The following is a 25,597-nucleotide window of genomic DNA, read 5'->3' on the forward strand; positions in this document are numbered from 1 at the left end:
GATTAGTGAACTTCCCATGATCGATCATGTTTTATATCCCTGATTGGAAAAGTTTTGTATGATCGATCAATCATGTAGGTTAATCAATCATCAGTGTAAATTTTACTTGCCTAGACAGTTTTGATCGATCAATCGACTTAGGTTGATCAATCATGCTTTATAATCTTGGCTTATGCACTTATGGATGATCGATCATTGGCAGATGTTTATTGATCATTCTAGTGCTAGTTCAACTAATTTGACTTTAAAAGCATGAGAATGAATGATCCTAAATGATTTTAACATGCTTGAAGAATGTATACGATGATTTTCATACATATATGAATGCAAAGTATGTCTTCAAGCTCCAAGTTTACATTGTACCTCAAATCGAAGGAGTTGGATATCTCTCTTTTACATAGGCTGGATTTTGATATATCTCAGTAGATCCTAAACTCTAATCTTCACTTTGTCTTCATTTTCCAAGGGTGTTTCTTCAAGATTTGACTTTCCATGATTCTTGAGGTGTTTGAGAAGCTTGATTCGTTTTGATGCTTTAGGCCTTGAAATGCATGTCTCTTGAATGAAATGTATCTGAAATACTTAATTTATAATTGTCAGCTTTATTAAGTTTTGTTATAATCAAAATCAAGAAGGGAGTCAACATACAATCAACACCTTATACTTTCTTGATTTATGATATAGCATGCGATGTTTACAGCTTTGGCCCAAAATCTATCTGGCATGTTGTATGCATGTAGCATAGCTCTAGCCATCTCAATTAAGGGTCTATTTCTTCTCTCAACAACACCATTTTGTTGAGGGGTTCAAAGAGTTGAGAATATATGATCTATACCATATTTTGTGTAATATTCGTAGAAGTGTGAATTGTCAAATTCTCCTCCATGGTCTTTCCTAATTTTGACAATGTTATATCCTTGTTGTTTTTTAACTTTCTCACATAGTTTGGCAAAGGCCGGAAAAACATCATCTTTATGAGCTAGGAAGTTTACCCCTGCGAACCTATAATAGTCATCTACCACCACTTAGGTGAGACATTTCCTGTTTAGGATAAAGGTTCAAGTAGGTCCAACTAAATCCATGTGGATTAGTTGAAGAGGTGGAGAGGTTGAAACTACTTTTTTTTTATTTGAAAGAAATTTTGTGTTGTTTTCCAAGTTGACAAGCATAACAAGGTCTCACTAGTTTTTTCTTTGCTATTTTTTAAAGAAATCTATACCTATATGTCCTAGTCTCTTATGCCATAACCAAAATTCATTGATTTTTGCACCCAAATAGATGACACTAGTTGAGGGTAGATTAACTCTATTCACAACATAGAGGTTCCTATTTCTTTGTCCATCTAAAACTAGTTCATCATTTTCGTTATTTACTAAGCATTTGTCCTTTTCAAATAATTTTTTTTCCTTATCACAAAATTGACTAATGCTAAGTAAATCATGCATCAACCCTTCAACCTAATATACATCGTATATGGAAGAGGTTGAGGTACCAATTTTACTAATTGCTTTGATGGTATCTTTGTTATTGTCTCTAAAAGTTACATGACCACCGTCTTTAGGTTTGAGTTCTATGAATTTCACAATAGACATATGGCACTCATATTGTCACAATAGACTGGAATTTTACTTTGATCTAAGCCATAATCATCTAGTTGTTGTTTCATCCAAGAAGTTGAGAACAACAACCTCCACAAGACATGTATTCAGTCTCGGTGGTAGATAAGGCAACTGAATGTTGTTTCTTGGAAAACCTAGAGACGATAAAATTTCCAAGTAGTTGGCAGTTACCACTCGTACTCTTTTTGTCGATTTTGCATCTGAAAAAATCAGTATCGGAGTAACCTACAAGATCAATAGCCGATGAGTTTGAGTACCAAAGACCTAATAGATAACTGAAAATTATTTTCACTACCACAAAGTGAGATTCTTTAGGGTCAAATTGAAATCTAGTCCATAGACATACCAAAAACATTATGTCCAATTTATTGGTTGATAGGTAAAGTAGGGATTCTATCATGCTTCTATAAAGTTTTTTTTTATCAATGGCCTACTTGAGTTGACCAAGTCAAGCTTTAAGGACGGACTCATGGGTGTGTTAATTGATTTAAGATTTTTAATGTTGAATCTCTTAAGCAATCCTTTAGTATATTTGGACTGATTTACAAGGATTCCGTTTTTAGTTTGCATTACTTGAAGTCCAAGGAATACTGTGAGTTCACCCATTAAACTCATTTCAAATTTATTCTTCATTACACTAGCAAATTCTTGACATTAAGAGGGGTTTTTATAACCAAGTATGATATCATTCACATAAATTTGAATGATAATTAAACTTTAATCATGGTTCTTAGCAAATAGAGTCTTATCAACGTTACCTCTCTTATAATCTTTCTTCTTTAAGAATTTACCAAATCTTTTATACCAAACTCCAAGAACTTGCTTAAACCCACATAATGCTTTATGCAATTTGTATACATTGTAAAACTTGTTCATGTCTTCAAATCCTTCAAGTTGTTCAACATATATTTCCTCTTGAATGTACCCATTTAGGAATGCGCTCTTGACATCCATTTGGTACAATTTGAACTTCATGTAACAAGCATAGGCTATTAAGATTATAATTGCCTCAAGTTTTGGCATAGGTATGTAAGCCTCTTTGAAATGAATTTGTTCTTCTTTGTTATCTTCTTTGGCAACTAACCTAGCTTTGTTTTCTCAATACCTAATTTTCCTCATTTCTTTGTTCTCAAAAACCCATTTTGTTCTATAACTTGTTAATTTTAGGGTGTAGGTACTAGAGTCCAAACTTTGTTTCTGTCAATTTGGTTTAGTTCTTTTTGCATTGGCATGATCCAAAAGTGATGTTTTTTAGCTTCGACAAAGCTTTTGAGTTATATTTAATAAACGAATGCACTATTTACCATAGTTTTGTTAGTTGTTCTTCTAGTTACAATTTGTCTTGAGGATCACAAATGACTTGTTCTAAGGGATGATCAACCATGAACCTATAGTTCTTTGGCTCCATAGGTTGCTCTTCTTGGTTATTGGGTCATTTGGGTTCTCTTCAAGATTTTGATCTTGAGGTTGAGATCTCGGGGATGAATCAAATGGGTTTCTCTCTTCATCATAAAAGGATGAATCGAATGGGTTTCTCTCTTCGTCATAAAAAATGGAGTTGGGGTTGCATTTGGCGAACCAGATTCGTCAAACTCAACATGTACCAACTCCTCAACTCTCATGGATGTCTTGTTATAAACTCTTTATGTTTTTCTATGAGATGAATAACCCAAGAAAATTACTATATCAATCCCAAAGTCAAACTTCACTAAATTTTCCTTTGGTTATTTTAATATGAATACTTTGCATCCAAAGGTACGAAAGTAGGTAATGTTGGCAAGGGTGTTTGTGTACAATTCATAAGGAGTTTTGTTGAGAAAAGGCCTTATGCTTACTCAATTTATGATATAGCATGTCATATTTATGACTTCGGCCCAAAATTTATGTGACAAATTGTATGCATGTAGCATAACCCATGACATCTCAATTAAAGCTTTATCTTTTCTCTCAACAATGTTGTTTTGTTGAGGAGTTTGACAACTAAGAATGTGGTCTATACCCTGCTTCGTGCAGTATTCCTCGAAATATGAATTTTCAAATTCTCATCCATGGTCACTTTTAATCTTAACAATGTTATAGTCTTGGTCCTTTTGACCTTTTCACATAATTTTGCAAAGGCCGAAAAAACATCATCCTTGTGTGCTAGGAAATCTACTAATGTGAACCTAGGATAGTCATTTACCAATGGTAAGGTGAGATGCTTTCCATTTTGGCTTTAAGGTTCAAGTAGGTCCAACTAAGTCTATGTGGTTTAGTTGAAGAGGTTAAGAGATTGAAACTACATTCTTTGATTTGAAGGGGCTTTTGTGTCATTTTCCAAGTTGGAAAACATCACAAGGTTTCTCTGTCACAAATTTTTTATCCAGTAATCCTCTCACTATGTTTTTCTTAGCTAATTTGTTCAAGGAATCTATTCGTATGTGTCGTAGCCTATTGTGGCATAACCAAGATTCATCAATTTTTTCACCTAAACAGATGACGCTAGTTGAGGGTATATCAACTATGTTCACAACATAGATATTTATATTTCTATGGCCCTTTAGAACTAGTACACCATTTTTATTTTTTACTAAACATGTGTCCTTTTAAAAATGAGACTGTTACCTTTGTTACAAAATTGACTAATGCCAAGTAAAACAGACATCAACCCTTCTACATAATAGACGTCAGATATCAAAGAGGTTGTGGTACCAATTTTACCAATTCATTTGATGGTACCTTTGCTTTATCTCCAAATGTTATATGACCATTGTCTTTTGGTTTTGAGTTATACTAAATTCTCCTTATCACCAGTCATGTGCCTCGAGCACCCGCTATCTAAAATTTATACATTTTTTTGTGCCTTGGCTCGGAGACAAACCTATATCATAAGAAGTTTAACCCTTAGAGATCCATTTTAAGTTGGTTCCCTTTGAGATAATAATTCAAGCACTAGGTGATTTGGGCATCCAAACTTGTTTGCCCGAGGTTTTGTGGTTTACCATAACCCTTTCGATTGTTTTAGGTACCCAATATTGTTTGATGTCTTTTGTATTTTTTATTTGGCAAATGTGGGCATAGTGTCTCACTTCATTGCAATAGTGGCATCGGGTGAGAGGAATGAGAGTGAGCTTCTTGTTTTGTCTTTTCTTGTTCTTCCTAATTTTCCTCCTTGGTGTGGATTTTTGTGATAGAGTTTTTACTTGTTGTTCTAATTCAATGCTCTTCTTTTAAAAAACAAGCTTATCACATGATAGTTTATCTATCACCCCACTTTTCCTTGAAGCATTAACCATATAGCTTTCATTTGTTCCTTCAAGGCAATGAGCTCTTTTATGAGCTTTGAAATCTTATATCTATGAGCATTGCATTTTTCCTTATAATTTTTTAGACTATGAATGGATTTTTTCTAAAAGCAGTACACTTGAGTAATGCAATACCTAGCATCATAAAGAATTTGTTCCAAGATTAAGGAAGACCAGATCTCTCACAAACCATCCTCCTAGGTACTCATGCAGGCACACAATGTCATGTTTGAATATTTCAACCAGTTGGTTTATAGAATAAGGGTGCTTCAAAGGGACAAAAGGGGCACATTTCAAGAGTCTACCTACAACAACATAAATAATATGATATCCCTTTGATAGTGGCAATCCATCAATAAAATCCATATATAGATCCTCCCATGCCTGGTCTAGACTAAGAAGCAGTTGTTATTGTTGTACTCGACACACTAACAAGTATCACAAGAAGAGACAAAGTGTTTTACATCCTTCATCCTATTGGGCCAATAAAAATTTGTAACTTGTTTGCATGTCTTAAGTTGTCCTTCATGCCCTGAAGATACAACTAAATGGACCTTTATAAAACAATAGATATCTTGCACCATGCAACAATGGATATATCTATCAGAATTAAGTTGAAAGATCATGAATCAAGGACAACAGGTGAGTACTGAAGCTATATGCATCTTGGACTCAGTCAGTCATGTTGTGAGGAGTGCCCATGACCAAGGGAAAAAGAACAATAACTACCCTTCCTATGACGCATCCGTAGTTGTATTTTTGAGCCTTCTTTGTCGCCAATCTCATAATCATACCCATAGGCTTGAATTACTATTGTAGTTGTTGCATGGAGACAATTTTCTAGTTCAAGAGATAATGTAGAGAGGAATGGTCTATGCGAATTTAGTAACATCACCTTGTGAGGTATGCACACCAATGAAGACTATTGAGAAGTAAATTTGTGTATCCCTTGTCAAACAAATTTTTTTGCATTATGAACTCCCTCAATTTGCCCGTTTCCATTTAAAAGAGGTGCACTGATGCTCCCTAATTTCTTTTACTTGAAATAGATTTTCAATATTTCTTAGAAGGGACCAATGTTATTAAACCTAACTTGATCAGTAACTTGGAGAGGTAACTGAATCTGGTTCAACTGGGTTTGGCCACCAGTTGAATTGGTGATGACTTTTTAATGTCATTTCATATAAAATTTAAAAAACTAAAAAAAGGTTGATCAAGGGAAGGGGTTACAACAGGGCAACCAGAAAGTCGGGGGTGGAGGATCCCTCTCCCATCTATTGATTAAAAAGGGGAGGGGCGGTAGCACCTTCCTTGTCTCCCATCTAATGATTAAAAAAGGGAGGGGTGGTAACACTCTCCCCCTCCTCTTTGTAAAATAAATTTTAAGAGATAAGGGGGAGGCGGCACAATCCCTTTCTCAGGGGTGGCATCAAGTCGAGTAGAGGTCAAACTTGCATATGTTCGAAATGGGTTTGATTTAAATACTTTGAACTCGAGTTTGAGCCAAGTCCAGCCTCGAGCCTAAAATTGGAATCGAGCTTGAGTCCAATAATTTTAAGCTCGAGATCGAGGGGGGTTCGAGTTCCAACCTATATTTAAAACTTTGCATAAAATAATGTCACAATTTGGGTGTTGGATTCCTTGGGCCTTAGAGGTTCATCCACTCGAAGTGTCAAGTCAAGGTTCATGTACCCCATTGACAGGAGAATTTTCTCTTTCTAAACAGTATAATTGTCTCCTTTAAGAGGAATAATATAAGAGAGATAAAAAATTGGAACATATAAAGTTTAAACAACTGCAAAATAAACAACAAGCTTACTAAACATGCAATGAAGCCAAATATTGAATATTTACCCATATAAATAAATTCAAACAAATAAATCAACATGTCATTATAATCTTTCATGTAGGCTTCATAAGAGATTTATATCACTCTATGATGGAATCAAAATTTGTCCATAAATGAGTTTTTTTTTTAGTCTTGTTGGCAATTAGATTTTTTTTTGAAATATTTCTTTTCCATCCTGATTATTTACTTAAATATAACATTTATCCTGTGGGATTAAATTATTATATCTCCATAATTAATCAAAAAATTTATGTCGTTAACTTTATGTAACTAAACTTAATGTCATTAGACATTTACATAATTAAGAACGTTATGGTATTACTCAATTATTCAAATGTAAACAAAAATATGACACCAAAATAATTGACTTAAATTGATGCCAATTATTAATTCCTTATATTTAAGCCAACCAAAATTATGCACAGAAAATTAAGTATGCCTAAAAACCTAAATAAAAATTTTCATAAGAAAAAAATTATCATAAATATGTATTTATACATATATGCATATAAAATTATTTAATTTATATGAATTAAATGAGAAATGTTTCTAGTTAGCATCGCCCTCACACTCACAGCCAAGAATAAGAAATATAAAAAAGTAAAAAATTAGCACCTTTTTTCTTGCCAGATGGACGGCTGAGATGGGTAAGAACAAGAAAACGCGTCGGGAGTAACTAATTGCCGGCCAGCTGGGAGTGAAACTCGCCACACAGTGCAGCAGCTATTGTGGGCCCACTGGATGAAAAGATAACCATCAAAAGGCTCTGAGAATTGCGAAAATGACCCCCAAATCCCACAGGTACGAGAGCTGGCGCCGTTGAAACCCTTAACCCAAGACGCCGTCTCTACTCGGTCTCTGACTCATTTCCGAGTACGCTGAGTAAAAATCACTTCGGGGTAGTTTGGACTTTTTAATAACATTGTGCGGTATAGAACGCGTGATAGAAAAGAAAAAAATATAATAATTTTTTAATAGAGTGGCAAAGATCGAAAATTTTGACAACTATTTCTATTTTCTTCTCTGCATTTAAAATGAGTGTAAATAGCCCAAGTAGGACACGGCATTTACGTCCGACATGAAAGTGGCCGGAGACGGAAAGAGTACCATCTCATCCCCTGCCCCCAAGCAGTCTCTAGTAGTCAACTAGAGGTGGATCGAAGCTGTAACGGGTTCAGAGAGAACGCCTCGGGATTGAAATTTACGCCAAGGTAAGAAATTTACGCCAAGGTAAGAAATTTACGCCAAGGTATTTTGGCTTCTCTCTTCCGATTTACTCTGTGTTTTTGAGTCACCACGTAACAGTTTGCCGTAAAAAGGATTAGTGAAGATACAGGTCGATTTGTAGATCGTTAGCAGCTGATACCTTTCGACTTTTTTGTTTCCTTTGGTTTTTCCTTTCTGATTTTGCTCGAGTTGGCGAGAATTGTTGTTATGGCTTTATTGAATTTTATCGGACTGGGTTAAGAATTTTGTTATGGCCGTTGTATCGATGGGAGATCTTATGGAGTTGACCGTTTCTATATTTCATTTTGTTGACGTTTTCTGCTGACTTTTTTTCAGGATTGAGTTATATTGGATCTGATGCCAAGTTTGACTACTTTCCAATTGTGACTCTAAAAGCATAAACTTTATCAGTTATTTTTATTCTTGGACTTTTTTTAGTTTAACTACGTGCATTTCTTTTCCTTTGATTGTATAGTTAAAGGTTCTGTTTATTTCTTCCAGGAGTGAGAATCTTTGTTTTTGCCTGCTGGAACCAGGGAACCATTCTAGTTGTTCCGTTGGCAGGTTTGAGCCTGTTCATCTTAAGAATGCCTAATTTCGTGTCATTGTTGTGATGCTTTTCTAACTCAGTTTTGGATTCAGTTGTGTGACTTCATTTACGTAAACACAAATGCCTCTCTTTGGTGGAGCACTTTTTGTTCTCTCTATTAATTGAAATGAATTTACCTTTGATTTGAGCAGTATTCTATGCAGCTTGGTGGATATCGTTGATATTATCATATTATTTTACTACACACCAGTTAATTCTGGGCAGAGATGCTCGTTTCAAGGTACTAATTTTGTCCAACTTCTTCCACTTTTTTTTTTTTTTTTTGTTATATCATTAAATAGCATAAGGTGAATTCTCTGAGCTGATTTATACCTTTCAATATAGTGTTAATATAGCTTTGCGTTTTTGGGAGTAATAATATGTTGCCGTTTTTGGCAAGTTAAGTTCCCCATTCTGGGAATTAAATCTTAATGCATTTTCTTCTCATGCTTGAAGTTGGATCAATTTGATGACTAGTTCCTTTATCTTTTCTTCACTTTTGTAAGATATAACCAACCCGGGTGTAACTTTTTAGTGCAACTTTTGCCAATTAGTAATTTAATAAAATATTATGGGTTTGGATGATGGAGCAAAAATTTTAAAGACTATAATTAATGATGCGATTAATGACCCATAAAAGCGTGATATTGGCTTATCTTTATTAGAGGAAGGTTCATTCTATGTTTGACTTTATAATCCTTAACAAATGGCTTTTATGGGGCTGCAAATTAATGACAAAATCATTTAATAATTCCCTGGAGTTTGATCTGATGTAGTAATTCAAGAACTTAAACTCATGATTGACGCGGGACGAGCGTTGTGAGTGCAATGTGGGTGCTGCTGTCATGAAGGAGAAAAAAGAAAGTAGAAGGAGAAGTGGAAGAAAGGAGGAAGAAAGAAAGAAGAGGGAAGGAAATAAACAGTCGGGAGAAAATTTTAAACTTCATTCAATGCCCTGATTTCCAAACATCATAGGTTTAAATAGAGACACAAAAGACTTGGGATATTTCAAAATGACCAAAATACACCTGATGGCAAAAATGCCCCTAAAAAACAAAATACCCCTGAACAAATTAAACAATTACTTCTAAGGATAATACAAAATATAAATAAATAAAATAACAACTAATATGTCCTAAATGCTTCACTCCTCAACCACAGCGTGGTGGGTCTTGTTGTAGTCCCGTGTCTTCAAGTATAAACTCGTGTAATCAGTGGCACACAAGGAGTGTCCCCATCAATGATGTTTCTGCAAATCGTTGTACAACCGGAAGTTTGACCATTGGGAAACTTCAAATTTTTTGACAAACCTTCCTGAAGCTATCAGTAACCTTCCATTACTTCTAATACATTATTTAAATTACTATCCACACTGACCCTGATTTAAATCTATGGTCGCCTTGTTATTACCTCATCTTGATCATGTGGCCTGTTCTCGAGATTACTATGGTTTTGTTGTATAAAGAAACATGCATTGCTCTAGGCGATTGTTAGATATAGAAGTACAGGTGGATCTTTACAAGAATCATAGGCATAACTGAAGAATCTTGTAGAAGTTGGGGATTGATGTGTATTTATGGAGTTTAGTGTATAGAGAAGAGGGGAAAGAGAAGAGCGGAGAAGGGAGAGAAAGCTGTGCGAGTTGTACAGCACTCTCTAGGGGTCTGAACCTGACCCCTAACCCTCTTTATTAATCACTTAAGTCCAATTAAAATAGAAGGACCAAAGTTACCCCTCTTCTCTATACACTAAACTCCATAAATACACACTATATCTTGCTAAAAAAATGGACCAATTTAACCCTAACAAGAACATAATACTCTATTAACCTTAAAGAGGTAATACAAACATAATGAAATAACCAAAATACCCTTTAACACATAATTCAACACTCCTCTTCAAAATGGAACGTAAATATCAAGAAGTATCAATTTGTTATAAAACTTACCAAACTCACACTTCTCCAATGTTTTTAGTGAAACTTCTCCAAGCTAATCAACAGATTTCACATACGGAGTAACCTACAACTCATCATAACATCACGAGCAAAATGGTAGTCCACTTCAAAATGTTTAATTTGATCATAGAACACTAGATTGCTTGCAATAAAGATGGTTGTTTGATTATCATAATTCATCACAATAGGACCCTTAGTAGGACAACCAATGTCAATAGAGATCTTGTTAATGGGAATAGTCCAATAATAGTAAGTGTTAAAAAATGTTGTTAGTTATAAGGTTGAACAATTGGCCTCTGAAGTGGCTAGTCGTTTTGTGGTAAAACGGGCTCAATCTTAACATGTTATCAGCGCAACACGTTTGCCTTAGGCCCAATATTTGCCTTGATGATTTTGTACTTTATCTGTGTTGTCCACGTTTCAAGCCCATTGTCTGTATGTGTAAGCCTAGACATGAGGGGGGGTTGTTGTTAGTGGGAATAGTTCCACATTGATAAATGTTTAGTGTTGTTGGTTTATAAGGTTGGGCAGTAGGGCTTCTAAGTGGCTAGTCATTTTGGGATAGAACTATGTTCACTCTTAACAAATCTCATCCATTGAAGTTTGTTAACAGTATGCACCATTGCCCGGAACTCTGCCTGCTCACTTGAGTGAGCCACCACACTCTTTTGACTATCTAAATTTTGTCCAACAAAGATACAATGTCTAATGGTTGGCTTTCTATATTACATAGACTCTACATTGGTGGAGGGATGATAAACACTAATCTCTTGAAAAGCCCTTTTCATTTCGCTAAACTACTCAATGACTGTCCTATTACCTCTATTCATACTGAAGTATTTGGCATACAACTCATATAATCTGGATAAATTACTCTCTTCAGCTCATAACTTGGTTATTCATCTAATGCTCCATATTATTAACTAACAAGGTCATAAATTTCCTATCTTAAGCTTGCCAATCTTTAGTCATGGGAGACAGGGGGTCATCCTGGAGGTACTTTGCCTTCCTTTTGGCCTTAAGAAACATTTTTAATAAACCTAGATCAGTTCAGATAGCTCTGTCCATTTAATTCCCAGAAGTAGTCTGAATGGAATTCAAGACCTTAATATCAAAACTCTCAGAAGGCTTTGAAGGTGTAACTACCTCTCCAGAGTTGGGCATTAGACGACACGATACTCTAACCAGCACAAATCTAGTAGGAAGGACATCCCACAATTCAAATAATCACACCAGTTGCAAACTCTTGCCTGCACAGATTTAGTGGGCATCACACAGTATCACAATTAGAGCACAATTAACTCAAATCTATAACACACCAGAAAAATGGACCAGCAAGTAACTCAAACCTCAACACAAATCTCAGCCGAGATCAATTCTCAGCCAACTAGGTGATGATGCATGCAATAGGATGATGATGCAAACAGTATCAGCACTTAGAACGTGTTGCATAGGCTCAGGTTTAGGAGAAGACCTTAAACAATACTTCTGAGGCACATAAATACATGAAGCTGCTTAATTTGCAGCACAAGCCATCAACCCAAAGGTTTTGACACAAGAAAAGAGGGAAAGATCTAACATTTGGGGCCAATCAGCAAAAAAATTGAAAGTTTCCCTTATGGAGAAATCACAGGCTTGAAAGAGGAAGATAAAGAAGTTCAAACTTCTCTGTAGTATGACCTTATGGCTTGATATCATGCAGAAGTTAGGGATTGATGTGTGCAAGTGAGTAGAGTGAGAGAGAAGAAGAGAGAAGGGAGAGAGAGCTGCAGGAGTTGTGCAGCACTTGTTAGAGATCAGAATGCAATCCCTTATCCTCTTTACACCAAAGTGCCTTCCTCTCTAAACACAATTACTATAAATCCACCAAAGTATCCTTCCTCTCTAAACACTAGTTCACTCCATAATACACTGTATATCGTGCTAAAAACTGGACCAATTTTACCCTAACAAAAACATAACACTCAACCTTAGAGAGGAAATACGAACATAATGAAATGACCATAATACCCTTTAACACATAATTCAACACATTCCTGGTGTCTAATTATGTTTTGATTTATATATGACAGTAATCTTTTTCACTTTGTGCTCAACTACAAACTCTTACCAGCTAATTAACAAAACTGGACATTCTTACTCTGTTTATGATCGTGAAAGAAGATTAGAACCTGAAATAAATAGGCTTTCTTGGGTATAAAGCACTATTGCTGGAAACATTTCTGTCCAAGTCTAATGACTAAAGGCATATGTCTGAGTTTTAGTATAGTTTTAAATATTGAACAATGTGCAATGAGGTAAGTTTGCGCAAGTATTATGTATCTGCACTGGACTGCTTTTTATTTTGAGAGCCACTAGTTTCTTGCTTGCGCAAGAGGTAGTAGTAATTGCTTTGTTTGCTCATTTTCTCTCCACAAACCTCTCTCCACAGCTGGATGGTGGATGGAATTTGCATAATTTCAAACATATTTTGTTATCTTAGCAAAGATTGTGGTCTTTGTGTTGGTAACTCCTACAAGACAGATGTTAGAAAGTCATATTCTTCAGTTCCTGTTGGTAGATTTCCTGTTTGTTTTTCAAAACCTACATTATTCTCAGAATTTAGATAGTTAAAAGACCTATTAATTCAAAATGATTTTGATTTCCAGCTACATATTTGAATTGAATATTCTTTCATTGTGCATAGTCCCCCTCAATTGTAGACATGAACTTTTAAGGGTGTATCTCTGCATTAATTTTAATGAGTTTTTAAGCTATGACAATGAGCATTCTAGGTTTTGACAACTTGCATTATTCAGATTTATCTCTATATTTGATACCTGTAGTTAATTCTTGTTTTGGAGCTAGAATTATGAACCTTTTTTTTTAAAGATTAAATTATGATCAATGTGAAGCTGAAAGACTGGTGATAATCTCATTAATGAAAATTCAGTTTCACCATCCCCTTAGGTGCAGTTTTCTAGGATATTGTTGCCCCTCACTATGTGTGGCTTAAGTTAAATTTTTATGGCAAAAGAGCCAAATCTGGGCCAGTGGATGGTGGGGATGTCTTACATGACAGCTGGGGAAGAATCCTATTGATTTACTTTGTTTCTTTTGGCATTTGGACATGGTTATGTGTCATTTGGACATGATTTTGTCTGAGTTATCCAAGGACATGAACTATATGATGGTTCTCTCTTTAATCTGCTGGTGCTTGAAGGAGATTCTTCTATTCTCATTGGTTGGGCTTCTTGTGCTCTCCCCTTGGTGTTTTACTAGTGTTTTGATCAGATTTAGGCATTCTGGCTCAGTTAATCTCATTTTATTTTATTTTGGATGAAGATGTATTTCTATTAACAAGAGATATTTACAGAGGGGGAGGGAGCAAATCCCTTACAACAAGATTGCAGGGAAGCTCCCTCCTTGGCAAGCACATCTGTTGCCGAATTTGCAGATCTCGGAATGTGAGACCAAATACATGAAAAAGATGATACAATATCCTGGAATATGTCCCAGTGCCTCCATGGGGGAGTGGTATTGTGTTGGCACCAACCAATCACAACTTTGGAATTCCCTTCAATGTGAATAGGCCCACTGCAGTTGTCTTGGAAAACCCGAAGTCCATTAAGAAGGCCATGTAACTCTACCAACGTAGAGTCTAATATACCTAAAGGACCAGCAAAGGAAAAACATTGATTTTCAGCTGAATCCGAAATCACGCCCCCCAAAACCAGCGAGCCCTGGATTGCCGAGAGAAGAGCCATCAAAATTCAATTTTAGGTAACCATTCTCCGGGGGAGTCCATTCCTTCATAACTTGGACCTTGGTTCCAATGTGCATCTTCGCCAAATTGCTCCAGTTGTCTCGAATGGCAGTGCCCTTAAAAGAGGTAAAAGGCTTTTTAGTTAGTAGCCAGGTGGATATTTGCCCTGTCACTCTATCGACTACTCTAGCCTTAGACTCACTTTTAGCATAAAACCGCCTTCTATTTCGTTCGTTCCAAAGCTCCCATGGAACAAAACTAGCACATGCTGAGATAATCAATTTGTCGAGACCAGGAAGGGGATAGCCAACGATCGACTTGCAGAAACTTATCAAATCGGCAACAATACAGAATTGAATCTCCAACTTGCATAAAACAGAGGTCCACACATTCCATGAGTAATGACACTGGAGAAGAGTATGGCTAGCGGATTCAGCTTCATTGTGGCAGAAAGGACATAGTGGATCTATAGATGGGTGACCTCTTCTTCTGAGCACATCAGCCGTGAGGATTTTACTTTGGCAAACATTCCACATGAAGAATTTTACCTTAGGGGGGGCACAGTCTCCAGACGAAGTGGATATCATGTTCACTTTGCGTCGGATCCCAACCATTGATGTATCTGTAAGCCGAAGCAACTGAGAATTTCCCGCTTTTGTCAGGCCACCAAATGTGCTTGTCTGCATTGGAAGGCTTAATTCTGACATGATTCAATGAATCCAAAAGGCTGCTGGCTTCCATAGCCTCCGCGTCTGATAGACCCCTTCGAGGGTGCAGGTTCACACCCCCTCCCTCAAATGCATCTGCAACTGAAATTTCCCTTTGAGTGGAGAGAAGGAAAAGAGTTCCAAAAGAATTCCGTAAAGGTTCCTGCCCTATCCACCAGTCATCCCAAAATTTAAGAGATCTGCCATGCTCGACAAAAAATCTACAGGCTGCTGAGAAATTCTGAAGAAGCAAAAAAATAGATCTCCATATTGAGGATAGTCCTCTCCAGTTTCTTCCAGACATCCACCATGATAGATTCCAACCCAACTTAGCACGAACCATATCCTTCCAAAGGTTAGAAGAATTTGTGTTGAACTTCCAAATCCATTTAAGCAATAGAGCTTTGTTCATTTCTTTTGATTTCTGAATCCCTAATCCACCCAATCTCTTAGGAAGGCATACTTCATTCCATTTGACCAAGTGATATTTGAAAGAGTCGCTTGATCCTCTCCAGAGGAATCTTCTTTTCATTTTATCTATGGCTTTGCATACTGAAGATGGGCAAGGCATAAATGATAAAGCATAGTTAGGAATGCCAGCAATACATGACTTGAGGAGAATTAGGCTCAATTAATCTCATTGGTTGGGCCTCATGTGCTCTCCCCTTCTATTCTCAAGCTTTGCGAGGTGTTTCTCTCCAACACCTTGTTGTGGAGGAAGGCCTGCTTAGTCAAGTTTGTATATTTCTCTCCCTCTTTTTTAAGAATTTTACATCCTTTCATAAAAAAAAAACCGGACATATAAGTTTTTTTAGTGGAAGCATAATAACATTTGTATCTTTTTTAATACGAGAATAACCAAGGAAGATACACTTAACTGGTCTTGGAGACTTGTCATGTGACAAATCAAAATATGAACAAAACAAGCAAATCCAAAAACATGAAGGCAAATAGGAAAAAATTCAAAATTCATTGCTGGGTCTAAGAACTTATACTGAAATTCTTCCTTCAAGTGTAAAAGAGGGCATCTTGTTGATGAGAAAGCAAGCAATAAGGATAGTGTCACCTTAATAAGAGTTTGGAACTTGCATTTGAAATAACTTGGTTTATGCAACCTCAATCAAGTGGCAATTTTTCCTTTCTACTACCCATTTTGTTGTGGGGTATATACACGAAGGTTGAGGAATAATACTATTAGCTTGACAAAAGGAATCAAACATGTAGTTCATAAGTCAAACCCATTATCAGAGCGAAATACATGAAGAGATGTACCAAACTGATTTTTTATTTCACTATAAAAATTGAGAAAAAAAATCTAATATTTCAGATTTATCCATTAGGAGATGTACCAAACTGATTTTTTATTTCACTATAAAAATTGAGAAAAAATCTAATATTTCAGATTTATCCATTAGGAGATACATCATGGATTAACTAAATTAAAGGAAACATGATAATAGTAACCAAAACACTAGGTACCTGATAAGGACCTCATACACTTGAATGGACTACCTTAAAAAACTAATATTATGACTTTGATTGGATGAAAATGATGCCCGATGATGCTTCTCGAGTTGATAGGATTCGCACTGAAACGATAAAGTAGAAGGTAAAGGTGGAAATATCTGAAGTAACTTAGCTAGGGAGGATGTTGAATCACTAAGCTTCATGGATGTGGTGGACGAGGTCAACTGTGCCATCCTTTGATCCATTTGCTGAAGTTCATATAGAGCACTAGGAATAATACCTACTATAGCCCATTGAAGTCTCATCACCTTTTGGAACACTAAAATAGGCCGAAGTAGGTTTTTCAAACTTGTCCCAACACGTATCTGAGAAGTGATTACTGTGCCACAATAGACATACCTCTATCACTTCTACCATCACCACTACCTCTACCACGGCTAGAAGTATCTTGATCTCGTCCCTACTACCTCCTCCACATCCACGGGGTGCCTCTGAATAACTCAGTGTGGATTGAATATTGGGGGCAGCAGCTTTTGTCCCTTTATTTTCCTTGCTGCCCTATGGAGCCACAACTATCTCAACTCGAACCACTTTGTTAAAAGCCTTCTTCAATGAGGGTACATCATCAATGACAAATAATTGGGCCTAAATTGCATCATATTCAGGACCTAATCCATCAAGAAACTTGGTCACATGAATTTACTCGAATTGCTTCAAAAGCTCCTCATTTGTTGTAAAAGGATGGTATATGCTAATATTATTTAGTACACTTTGCAATTCACTAAAATAATTAATCAAAATTCTATTCCCTCTTTTTAGCTAAAGAATTTCATAGAGTTCATGAACTCTTGATAGCTTGATTTCCTGATCATAGATATTCTCAATACAAATCCGAATCTCCTTTGCTGTCTCACAATTCATAACTTGTCTTCATAATCAGAATTCCATGCTGTTACAAGTCATGTAAGAACTTGGTTATCTTCCATCTTTAGTCATCAGTCATGGAGTAGGAGGGTCATCCCTAAAATACTTGGTTTTTCTTTAGCTTTAGGATACATTTGGACAAATTTGGACCAACATAGATAATTTGGTTCATTCAACTTTTCTGTGGTGATCTGAATCGTGTCTTAGCATTCAAAATTTCCAGAATTTTTTACTAGAGCAATAGCTTCACTAGAATTAGCCTCGTCTTACTACAAAGAACCAATCCACACACAAACCAACTTAGAATTAGTCCAAAAGGAGCAAGTAACACAGAGATTGTTTTGACACAAAGGCAATATGTTATACATATGCTACAAGGGTATCGATTGATGTGAGCAAAGCCTATTGAGTCACCCTTAGAAGTGAAGAAAATCTTGCTGGAAACCCTTTGGGGTGGATCTTAATGCTCTGATACAATGTAAACATAGAAAATTGAGAAGAAATAGAGAAAAAATAGAGAAAGGAGAGCACGAGAGAGAGAGGAAAGTACGCAGCTTCAGCTCTCGTTGAGAAGTTTGGAAGTTTACACCTCTTCTTACACTTAAGTGATGATGAGGCAAAAGTACATAAATACCCCTCTATACAAACTCACTGTAACTTCCTAATTACAACTTGAACCATATGACACTACATCAAGACAAACTTACTTCTAACATAGAGGGACAGTCTGATAAATGTGAAATAATGAAACTACCCTTTTTCATATAATTCAGCAGTTATCTAAATTAGTTCTGCCTCCAATTGGAGACATCTACCAATAGATTGGTGAGATCATGCTATCTAATAAGATTTTGTATTTTCTTTTTTCAGCTTTCTTCGCAGTTCACAACATTGGGTTTACATATAAAATTGGATTGCAGGCAATGTTGATGTTATACTGAAATGGATTCCGCAAGAAATTGGTTTCAGAAATTCCAAGCTAGGGGTGAAAAATTCAAATCTGGGCCTGCTAAGAAGAACGAAGCAGATGAGGTTAAAGATGGGCAGAAGCCTCCTCTCAGTGATGAGGCACCTTCAAACATCACTAAGCAAAAGGTTGCTGCAGCCAAACAATACATTGAGAACCATTACAAGGCTCAGATGAAATGCTTGCAAGATCGTAAAGAGAGGTAGATCTGACCTTCTTCCTAAGTGCTTGATTACTCTTTATGTTTAAGGAATAGCAGACTACAATGTCATTATCTAATTCTATTATATACCAGTATTTGTCTTTGAAGTTCTTGTTTGACATGTATGAGTGCGCCAAGATTTCTTTCATTCTTGTTTGACATGTATTTGTACACCAGATTTCTTTCTTGCTCAATATTTCATATACCTGTGGTCAAGTAGGGAAATAAAAGCATGAATTTTTGCATTATTTAAATTGAGTTAACCATGAACATACTATTTTTTTATTGTGGTTTCCAGCTCTCATCTTCACTTAAAAAATAAAAAATAAAAATGCTATCCAGTTCCTGTGAAATGTTATCTTCCAAGTGTGAGTAAGCTCTTAATTTAATTCTGAAGATTAATCTAGTCAAACTAATCAAGGCTAATTTTTCCTAAATGAAAAGTGGATTAGGATAGCATCCAAATTGTTTTATTTGGTCATGTTCTACTTTATTTTTTTTCCCAGTCATGTCCTTTTGTTGGAATTATCTTGTATTATACCACTTTGTATAAAGAGCATTTAAACTTCTTGTGGTGGCTATGTTGTTGTCGTTCTTACTTTCATTTGGCATAACTTTAGACGGTGGATCCTAGAGAGAAAACTTGCTGATGCAGAAATTTCTGAGGAAGAGCAGAATAATCTCCTAAAATATTTGGAGAAAAAGGAGACGGAATATATGCGCCTCCAAAGACATAAAATGGGCGTTGATGACTTTGAATTGTTGACCATCATAGGAAGGGGTGCCTTTGGAGAGGTCTCTCTCTCTCTCTCTCTCTCTCTCTCTCTCTCTCTCACACACACACACACACACACACATGGTATTTATATGCTAAAGAACAGTCTCATATGGATTAATGAGTAGAAAAATCTTGGGTTTATTAGTTAGAAAAAAATTCATCACTTTAGCTAGTCATTTTAGGTTGAATCTAGACCCAACTTTAACATGTTATTAGAACAAGTACTCATACATGGGCCTTTATCCAAACTGTCCACGTCTGGAGTCACAAAGAGGGCTCAATTATGAAGGGGCGAGTTAAAGAATAGTCCTGCATGATGAATGAGTAGAAAGATTTTGCATTTGTTTGTTGGGAAAGAGGTTTCCTAATTAGGCTAGTCATTTTTGGGATGGATTTTGTTTGAACTTTAACAATTTGTAATTGGGAATATAGGTGTTCTTCTCTATACATTAGGAAAGTGGGGGTATTTGTAGTGATGTAGGGATTAATTTGTAAATTTTATAATTTCAGTAGTTCTCTGTAGAAACACATGAACTCTACGGAAGTTATTTCAACTGAAAACAATCTCATATCAGGTAAAGGAGGAACTCTCCTCAAAGAGAGCTTTGGGGTGCTGCCCACCTTGAATAGGGTAGCTATTGCCCAAATTCATCAGAAACACCAAAAATGTCCATCATGTGCTTATAAAATGCCACACAAGATTTTGGTTCATTACACACACACCCCATAATACATCCATCTCGCTGCTTACTCCCATACATTAAGAGTCCTAGATAGTTGCAAATTGCTTTTAATTAAATGTGATTGCAGTTCCCATTTTCTTTTTTAGGTAAGGCTATGTAGAGAGAAGACCACTGGTCATGTTTATGCAATGAAAAAACTCAAGAAAGCAGAGATGCTTCGACGAGGCCAGGTGTTATCCTGAGACCCTTTTTTACCTTTTTGTTTTTCAAACTTTATGAAGGAACAAAAAAAACTAAGTGGATGCGTTCTTTAAAGAGTTGCTTGTTCCTTAGGCCCGTTTTCTGCTTATCTTATTTAGGTGGAGCATGTTAAAGCTGAACGGAATCTCCTTGCTGAGGTTGGCAGTAACTGTATTGTGAAACTCTATTGCTCTTTCCAAGATGAGGAATTTCTCTATCTAATTATGGAATATCTTCCTGGTGGGGACATGATGACCTTGCTTATGAGGAAAGATACTTTAACAGAAGATGAGGCTAGATTTTATGTAGGGCAGACAGTATTGGCAATTGAATCTATTCACAAGCATAACTATATCCACAGGTATGTCACGTTTTCCTTTGTGATCTTGTGTACTTAATATCAAACAAAATGTTGTATCTATCTAGCATTTCCATTGACTAGAAAATTCTGGTTTCTTTTTAGGGATATCAAGCCTGACAATCTGTTACTTGATCGTTATGGTCATATGAAGCTCTCAGATTTTGGATTGTGTAAGCCCTTGGATTGTAGTAACTTTCCAAATCTTAGTGAGCCTGACAATGCCATGGGAAGAGATTTTAAACCTTCATTAGACAGTGATAAGCGCTTAGCGGCACCCAAGCGTACACAGCAGGAACAACTTTTGCATTGGCAAAAGAACAGGCGAATGTTGGTGAGTTTGCTTTATATATGATTTTTGTATGACACATTTCTTAAGTTATTTGGATATCAATTGCCATTATTTTGGTAAAAAGTAGATTCACATTAAAGAAAAAAGGTTTCGATGAGGTAGGTTAAAAATCAAATATTTCTGTCAGTACTGGGGACTCTTAAACAATTTTTTGTTAATCTCCTTCCTTTTGCAGGCTTATTCAACAGTAGGGACTCCTGACTATATTGCTCCTGAAGTTTTGCTAAAGAAAGGTTATGGAATGGAATGTGACTGGTTAGTAACGTCTCCGTCGCTTTTTATTCGGGTGCTGCTTTGTTCTATTCCATTGACTAAGTTGGCCTTTTCTTGCAGGTGGTCTCTTGGAGCTATCATGTATGAGATGCTTGTGGGTTATCCACCTTTTTATTCTGAAGAGCCCATGTCGACCTGCCGAAAGGTATCTTTGGAATACGTGTCAGCACTCTGCATTAATGCTCTACTAGCACAGTTCATATCACTTCATATATATATTTTTTTAATATGATCTAGATTGTGAACTGGAGAACTCACTTGAAGTTTCCCGAAGAAGCAAAACTATCAGCTGAAGCGAAAGATCTTATCAGTAGGCTGTTGTGCAATGTAGAGCAGAGACTTGGAACTAAAGGAGCACATGAAATCAAGGTTTGCTTTGTGCATTTATGAATTAAAAAATTGGTAGCTGCTCTATCAGTTGCTAAAAACAGCTTTTATGAGCGTAAGCATAAAATGCTAATTAAAAAAATGATCTTCCTTGGTTGACTACAATGGTGTGAAGTAGCCCCCTTAGATAAAACAATTAAATGAATTTTTTTAAAATTTGACTAAGTTTCCCAAATGACATGTGAAAGTGTTTGATTATCAAAATGTCTTTAGGTGCATCCGTGGTTTAAAGGCATCCAGTGGGATAAACTATATCAGATGGAAGCTGCTTTTATTCCAGAAGTCAATGATGAACTGGATACTCAAAACTTTGAAAAGTTTGAAGAGGTATTTCTTGCTCTTCCGGTGGAATGCAATTGGTCTGTTAAATTTGCTAATTATTGTAACGTCTATCTGCATTTGTTACTCTTCAAATTGTCTTAACTTGTTATGTTTCTTATTGATCAATATTTATTAAATGCTCCAGTGTTTCCAATGCAGTCTGCTCCTCCAATACAAACTTCATCTAAGTCAGGTCCATGGAGGAAGGTGAGTTTCTCATATTCTGAGCCCTCAGATTATTCCTTACACCGACCTAGCACATTCACGATTTCTGTTATCGAGTGATCGTTTGTCCTGGAAACATAATGGTTGGGCGTAATATGGTAACATGCTCATTCTTGCAGATGCTTTCATCGAAAGACATAAACTTTGTGGGATACACATACAAGAACTTTGAAATAGTCAATGATCATCAAATTCCTGGCATTGGTTGTCTCTCCTTACATCATTTCACAGTTTAGGGATTTAGGAAGCTTTTTAATTTTCATGTTCTGACATTTTTGACATATCTGTGATCTTGTTTTTCTACAGCTGAGTTGAAGAAAAAGAGTAACAAGCCAAAGCGACCATCTATAAAATCACTATTTGGTATGATTGAGAACTGATTTACCTTCCCCAATCACTAGGTCCATAAGCTTACATGATGCTCCTAATGTGCTTCTCACAGATACAACAACTTTTGATCAACAACCTGCCCAAGGAAGTTTTCTTAACTTGCTGCCCACACAATATGAAGTTGCTGAGAGCCCTGAGCCATCTCCCCAGTCTGGCAGACCACCTCCATATCCTCAATCTCGACGTAGATAGTCATACTGCTTCACCAGCAATTGTCCATAGCTGAAGCATACAAAAACAAGTAGAACCTCTTCTTTTTCTTTTTTTGTTGATTCCTGTGTTATGTGTGTGTGTGTGTGTGTCTGTTAAGTAAATTATTTTGGCTGGACCTTCTTCTGGATTTCAAAATTCATCTGTTTTCCTGCCCATCACCCCTAACAGAAAGCAGAGTTGGGATCTGTTCCCCAGTTGTAAATTTGATCGGGATTGACTCGTGTCGTATCAATGAGCCAGTGTTAACAACGACATCATGTTGTTTAATTATGATAAACATTCTTCTGTCTTGATTAATAAGCAATCTGAAAAATTTGTTGGAAGCAGAAGGTACTGTTGATGCTTGTAGCTGTTATTGCGAAGGCCAGTGAGGAAGGAAGTTAAGATTTGACAGGCTGAATAGGTTCGTACACAGATCTCAGAGTTTAGAAAAATCTTTTTTCAATTTAGTTCTCAAGAATTTTTCAACAAGAACTACAAGCTCAAACTTAAATGCAACTAAACACAATCAATTATGCAATTACAATCAAATATAATGGTTTTTATAGTGGTTTGTAGCTTAAACTTAAGTTGTAAACCCATTTTCAATTACATCAAACCCCACAAAGGACTTAACAGTATCAACGTTAGCTTATACAAGCCTAAAAACTGAAGGGTATGTAGCTATTACAGTACCAAAACTGCCCTACACAAGCTATGTTTGAATATACTAACCTCGTCCAAAACAAATCACAAGCTATGTTTGCTTTGATAATGTCTAGCCCACTAGATGCCTCTTCAAAGGTGATATTACAATTTATACAATATAAAATAAAATATAAAATACAAACCAAACCTAATGTGTCATACAAATATGATGAGCAGCTCAAAGGAATGCAAATATGATAGGTTTGAAACTCTGAATCATTTTTGCAAACCCATACAAAAATTTGAAAATTAAAGCCTTAAAAAATAGTTCAATAAAATGACGGAGTTGAAATTTGTTGAATTTTTTAAAAAAGAGAAATATTTCATTGACTCGATGTAATGTGAATATATGAACTTTTTTTTATAATAGAGGAAACGAGTTGAATCTAATTACAATTAAACTATTTTTGTTCCGATTATACCTAGATTTAAAAGATTAAAATATGTCATAGAATAATTGAATAATTGAATATTAGTATAACTAAAACACTTTTAACTAATACTCTTTTGTGAGACTCCTGTAAGACTCCATCATATTAATTCTAATTTTGTGAGACTTATTAAAGTGAGAGTCATATAAGTTTCTTTCATATCCGCTCTTCAAAATTATAAACTTTGGAACGATTTTTTGTACTCTAATCGATGATATGAAGTCAAATAGCCCAAGTTTAGTACATAATTGAGCAAGTCAAACAGAGATTTGAAAATAAGTTTTAAGTACTAGGTTTTTGTAAATACAACTCAATCAAATAGTAAATTTGAAAATCAAGACTGAGAGATGATTGGTGACCTCTAATGAGTGAATTAAAACTCAAAAGACACAAGTTCAAATGAAATCAAACAAGTATAATCAAATGTTTAAAATTAAAAGCTACATTGTACTTAGTTTTTTTTATGAGAAACTCAATAAAATAATAGATTTGAAAATCAAGGTGTTAGGTGCCATAAACAAGGGATGGTAAAGAGGTTTGTGTAGTATTGTAAAATTTAAACTTTTTTTTAACTAAGAAGTTAAAAAATACCTTGGTTTACTCAAATACTTTCTTGGGATAGTAGTGTTAACCGTTGGTTGACTTCCACATTGATTTTGATGATAACAAAACTTAATTGAGCTAACAACTTGCAAATCTAGTATTTCAGATATTTAACCTTTAAGAGCATCTCAAGACCTCAAGGAAAATTGAAAAACAATTTTTGAGAAACACCCACAAGAAAGAAGGCAACAAGAAAACTCGAGTTCAAGCATAAAAGACATACGTTTAAATTCAATCAATATTTGTAAGGGAGTATTCTAAACTTAACTTTTTGGACCAGTGGTTCAATCAGTCCATCTATCAATCAGTAGTCTGATATTTGCCAATAGGTAAATCACAGTTAGTTTGAGTTGGGGAAGTTATAATTACCCCACCAAACCGTGAGTAAAAAAGTGATTAAGCATTAATTGACATATTCTCAAGTCACAAAGTTTTACCTTACAAATTCCCACCAAAATTACTTTAGAAAGAAAGAAAGAGAGTCATATCTTCGTAAAATCTTCTCTTTCAATCATACTTGCATGCATCGTAGTGCAAGTTCTTCGATCATTCCATAATGTGTTATAAAGGAGGAGGCAAGGAAAAATATTTCTCTAAATGAGGGTGGAAATTTTCTCTTTCTTGTATGTATTTGTGAAATATTCATTTATAACCTTATAATCTAGATAGAAGTCGTAACTAGAGCTAAAATGTAACAGTAATCTCTTAGGAAAAGTGGAAAGGTAGAAAAAAAGGTTTGTCGGTTCAGAGCCTTTCGGAGTTTGGTCCCAAAGCTTGCAAAGGATGCTGATGACGGAGCCGTTGTCACCGTTCTGCACCATAACACTGCTTCCGACTCCGATTCCGATTCCGATTCCGATTCCGACTCAGAGATTATCGCCATGTCTTGTTGCGATGGTCAGCCATGGTCAGCCATGTCCTTCCATAGCAGATGGAAAAACGTCAATTACCTCTCCTCCAACAAACTTCTTGCCATCCTTCCATCTCACCTTCCTTTCTAGCCAGTGACTCATAAAGATGTCTATTGCAGCCGGTAGAGGGCAGTCGTCTCCTAGTCTCACCGTCTCTTCTGCCATCCGACGGGTGGGTCGGGTATTGGGGTGGTTTTGCCCCCCTGAG

The 25,597-nt window shown here is 35.9% G+C and overlaps 1 protein-coding gene across 5 annotated transcripts; it reads left to right on the forward strand.

Annotated features, from left to right (window-relative positions):
• Nucleotides 1-7,845: 7,845 nt before the first annotated feature.
• On the forward strand, nucleotides 7,846-23,173 carry LOC137953849 (uncharacterized). 5 transcript variants are annotated; one of them, XM_068801373.1, is made up of 17 exons: nucleotides 7,846-7,963; nucleotides 8,481-8,543; nucleotides 8,733-8,809; nucleotides 18,239-18,537; nucleotides 19,158-19,332; nucleotides 20,145-20,228; nucleotides 20,358-20,599; nucleotides 20,702-20,930; nucleotides 21,124-21,203; nucleotides 21,282-21,366; nucleotides 21,459-21,590; nucleotides 21,822-21,935; nucleotides 22,089-22,136; nucleotides 22,274-22,358; nucleotides 22,461-22,517; nucleotides 22,597-22,785; nucleotides 23,085-23,173. In XM_068801373.1, exons 4-16 carry the CDS (start codon nucleotides 18,311-18,313, stop codon nucleotides 22,734-22,736), a joined length of 1,698 nt encoding a protein of 565 aa, XP_068657474.1. In that variant the 5' UTR covers nucleotides 7,846-7,963; nucleotides 8,481-8,543; nucleotides 8,733-8,809; nucleotides 18,239-18,310; the 3' UTR covers nucleotides 22,737-22,785; nucleotides 23,085-23,173. The 5 variants fall into 5 exon arrangements, 4 of the variants coding, with proteins under 4 accessions (XP_068657474.1, XP_068657473.1, XP_068657476.1 ...); XM_068801372.1 differs by having other exon boundaries at nucleotides 18,289-18,537; XM_068801375.1 differs by lacking the exon at nucleotides 23,085-23,173 and having other exon boundaries at nucleotides 18,289-18,537; nucleotides 22,597-23,080.
• The last annotated feature ends 2,424 nt before the right edge of the window (nucleotides 23,174-25,597 follow it).

The sequence above is a fragment of the Aristolochia californica genome, unplaced genomic scaffold (genome assembly GCF_029961685.1).
Source record: "Aristolochia californica isolate CCGP_79_NKW_82.1479 unplaced genomic scaffold, dmAriCali1.0.hap1 SCAF_16, whole genome shotgun sequence".
NCBI classification, from domain to species: Eukaryota; Viridiplantae; Streptophyta; class Magnoliopsida; order Piperales; family Aristolochiaceae; genus Aristolochia; species Aristolochia californica.

Coding starts and splice junctions, on each gene's coding strand:
- LOC137953849 (XM_068801373.1), top strand. CDS start 18,311: ATGGATTCCGCAAGAAATTGGTTTCAGAAATTCCAAGCTAGGGGTGAA. Junction 20,600..20,701: donor AAGCATAACTATATCCACAG/GTATGTCACGTT, acceptor GTTTCTTTTTAG/GGATATCAAGCCTGACAATC. Junction 22,359..22,460: donor TCATCAAATTCCTGGCATTG/GTTGTCTCTCCT, acceptor GTTTTTCTACAG/CTGAGTTGAAGAAAAAGAGT.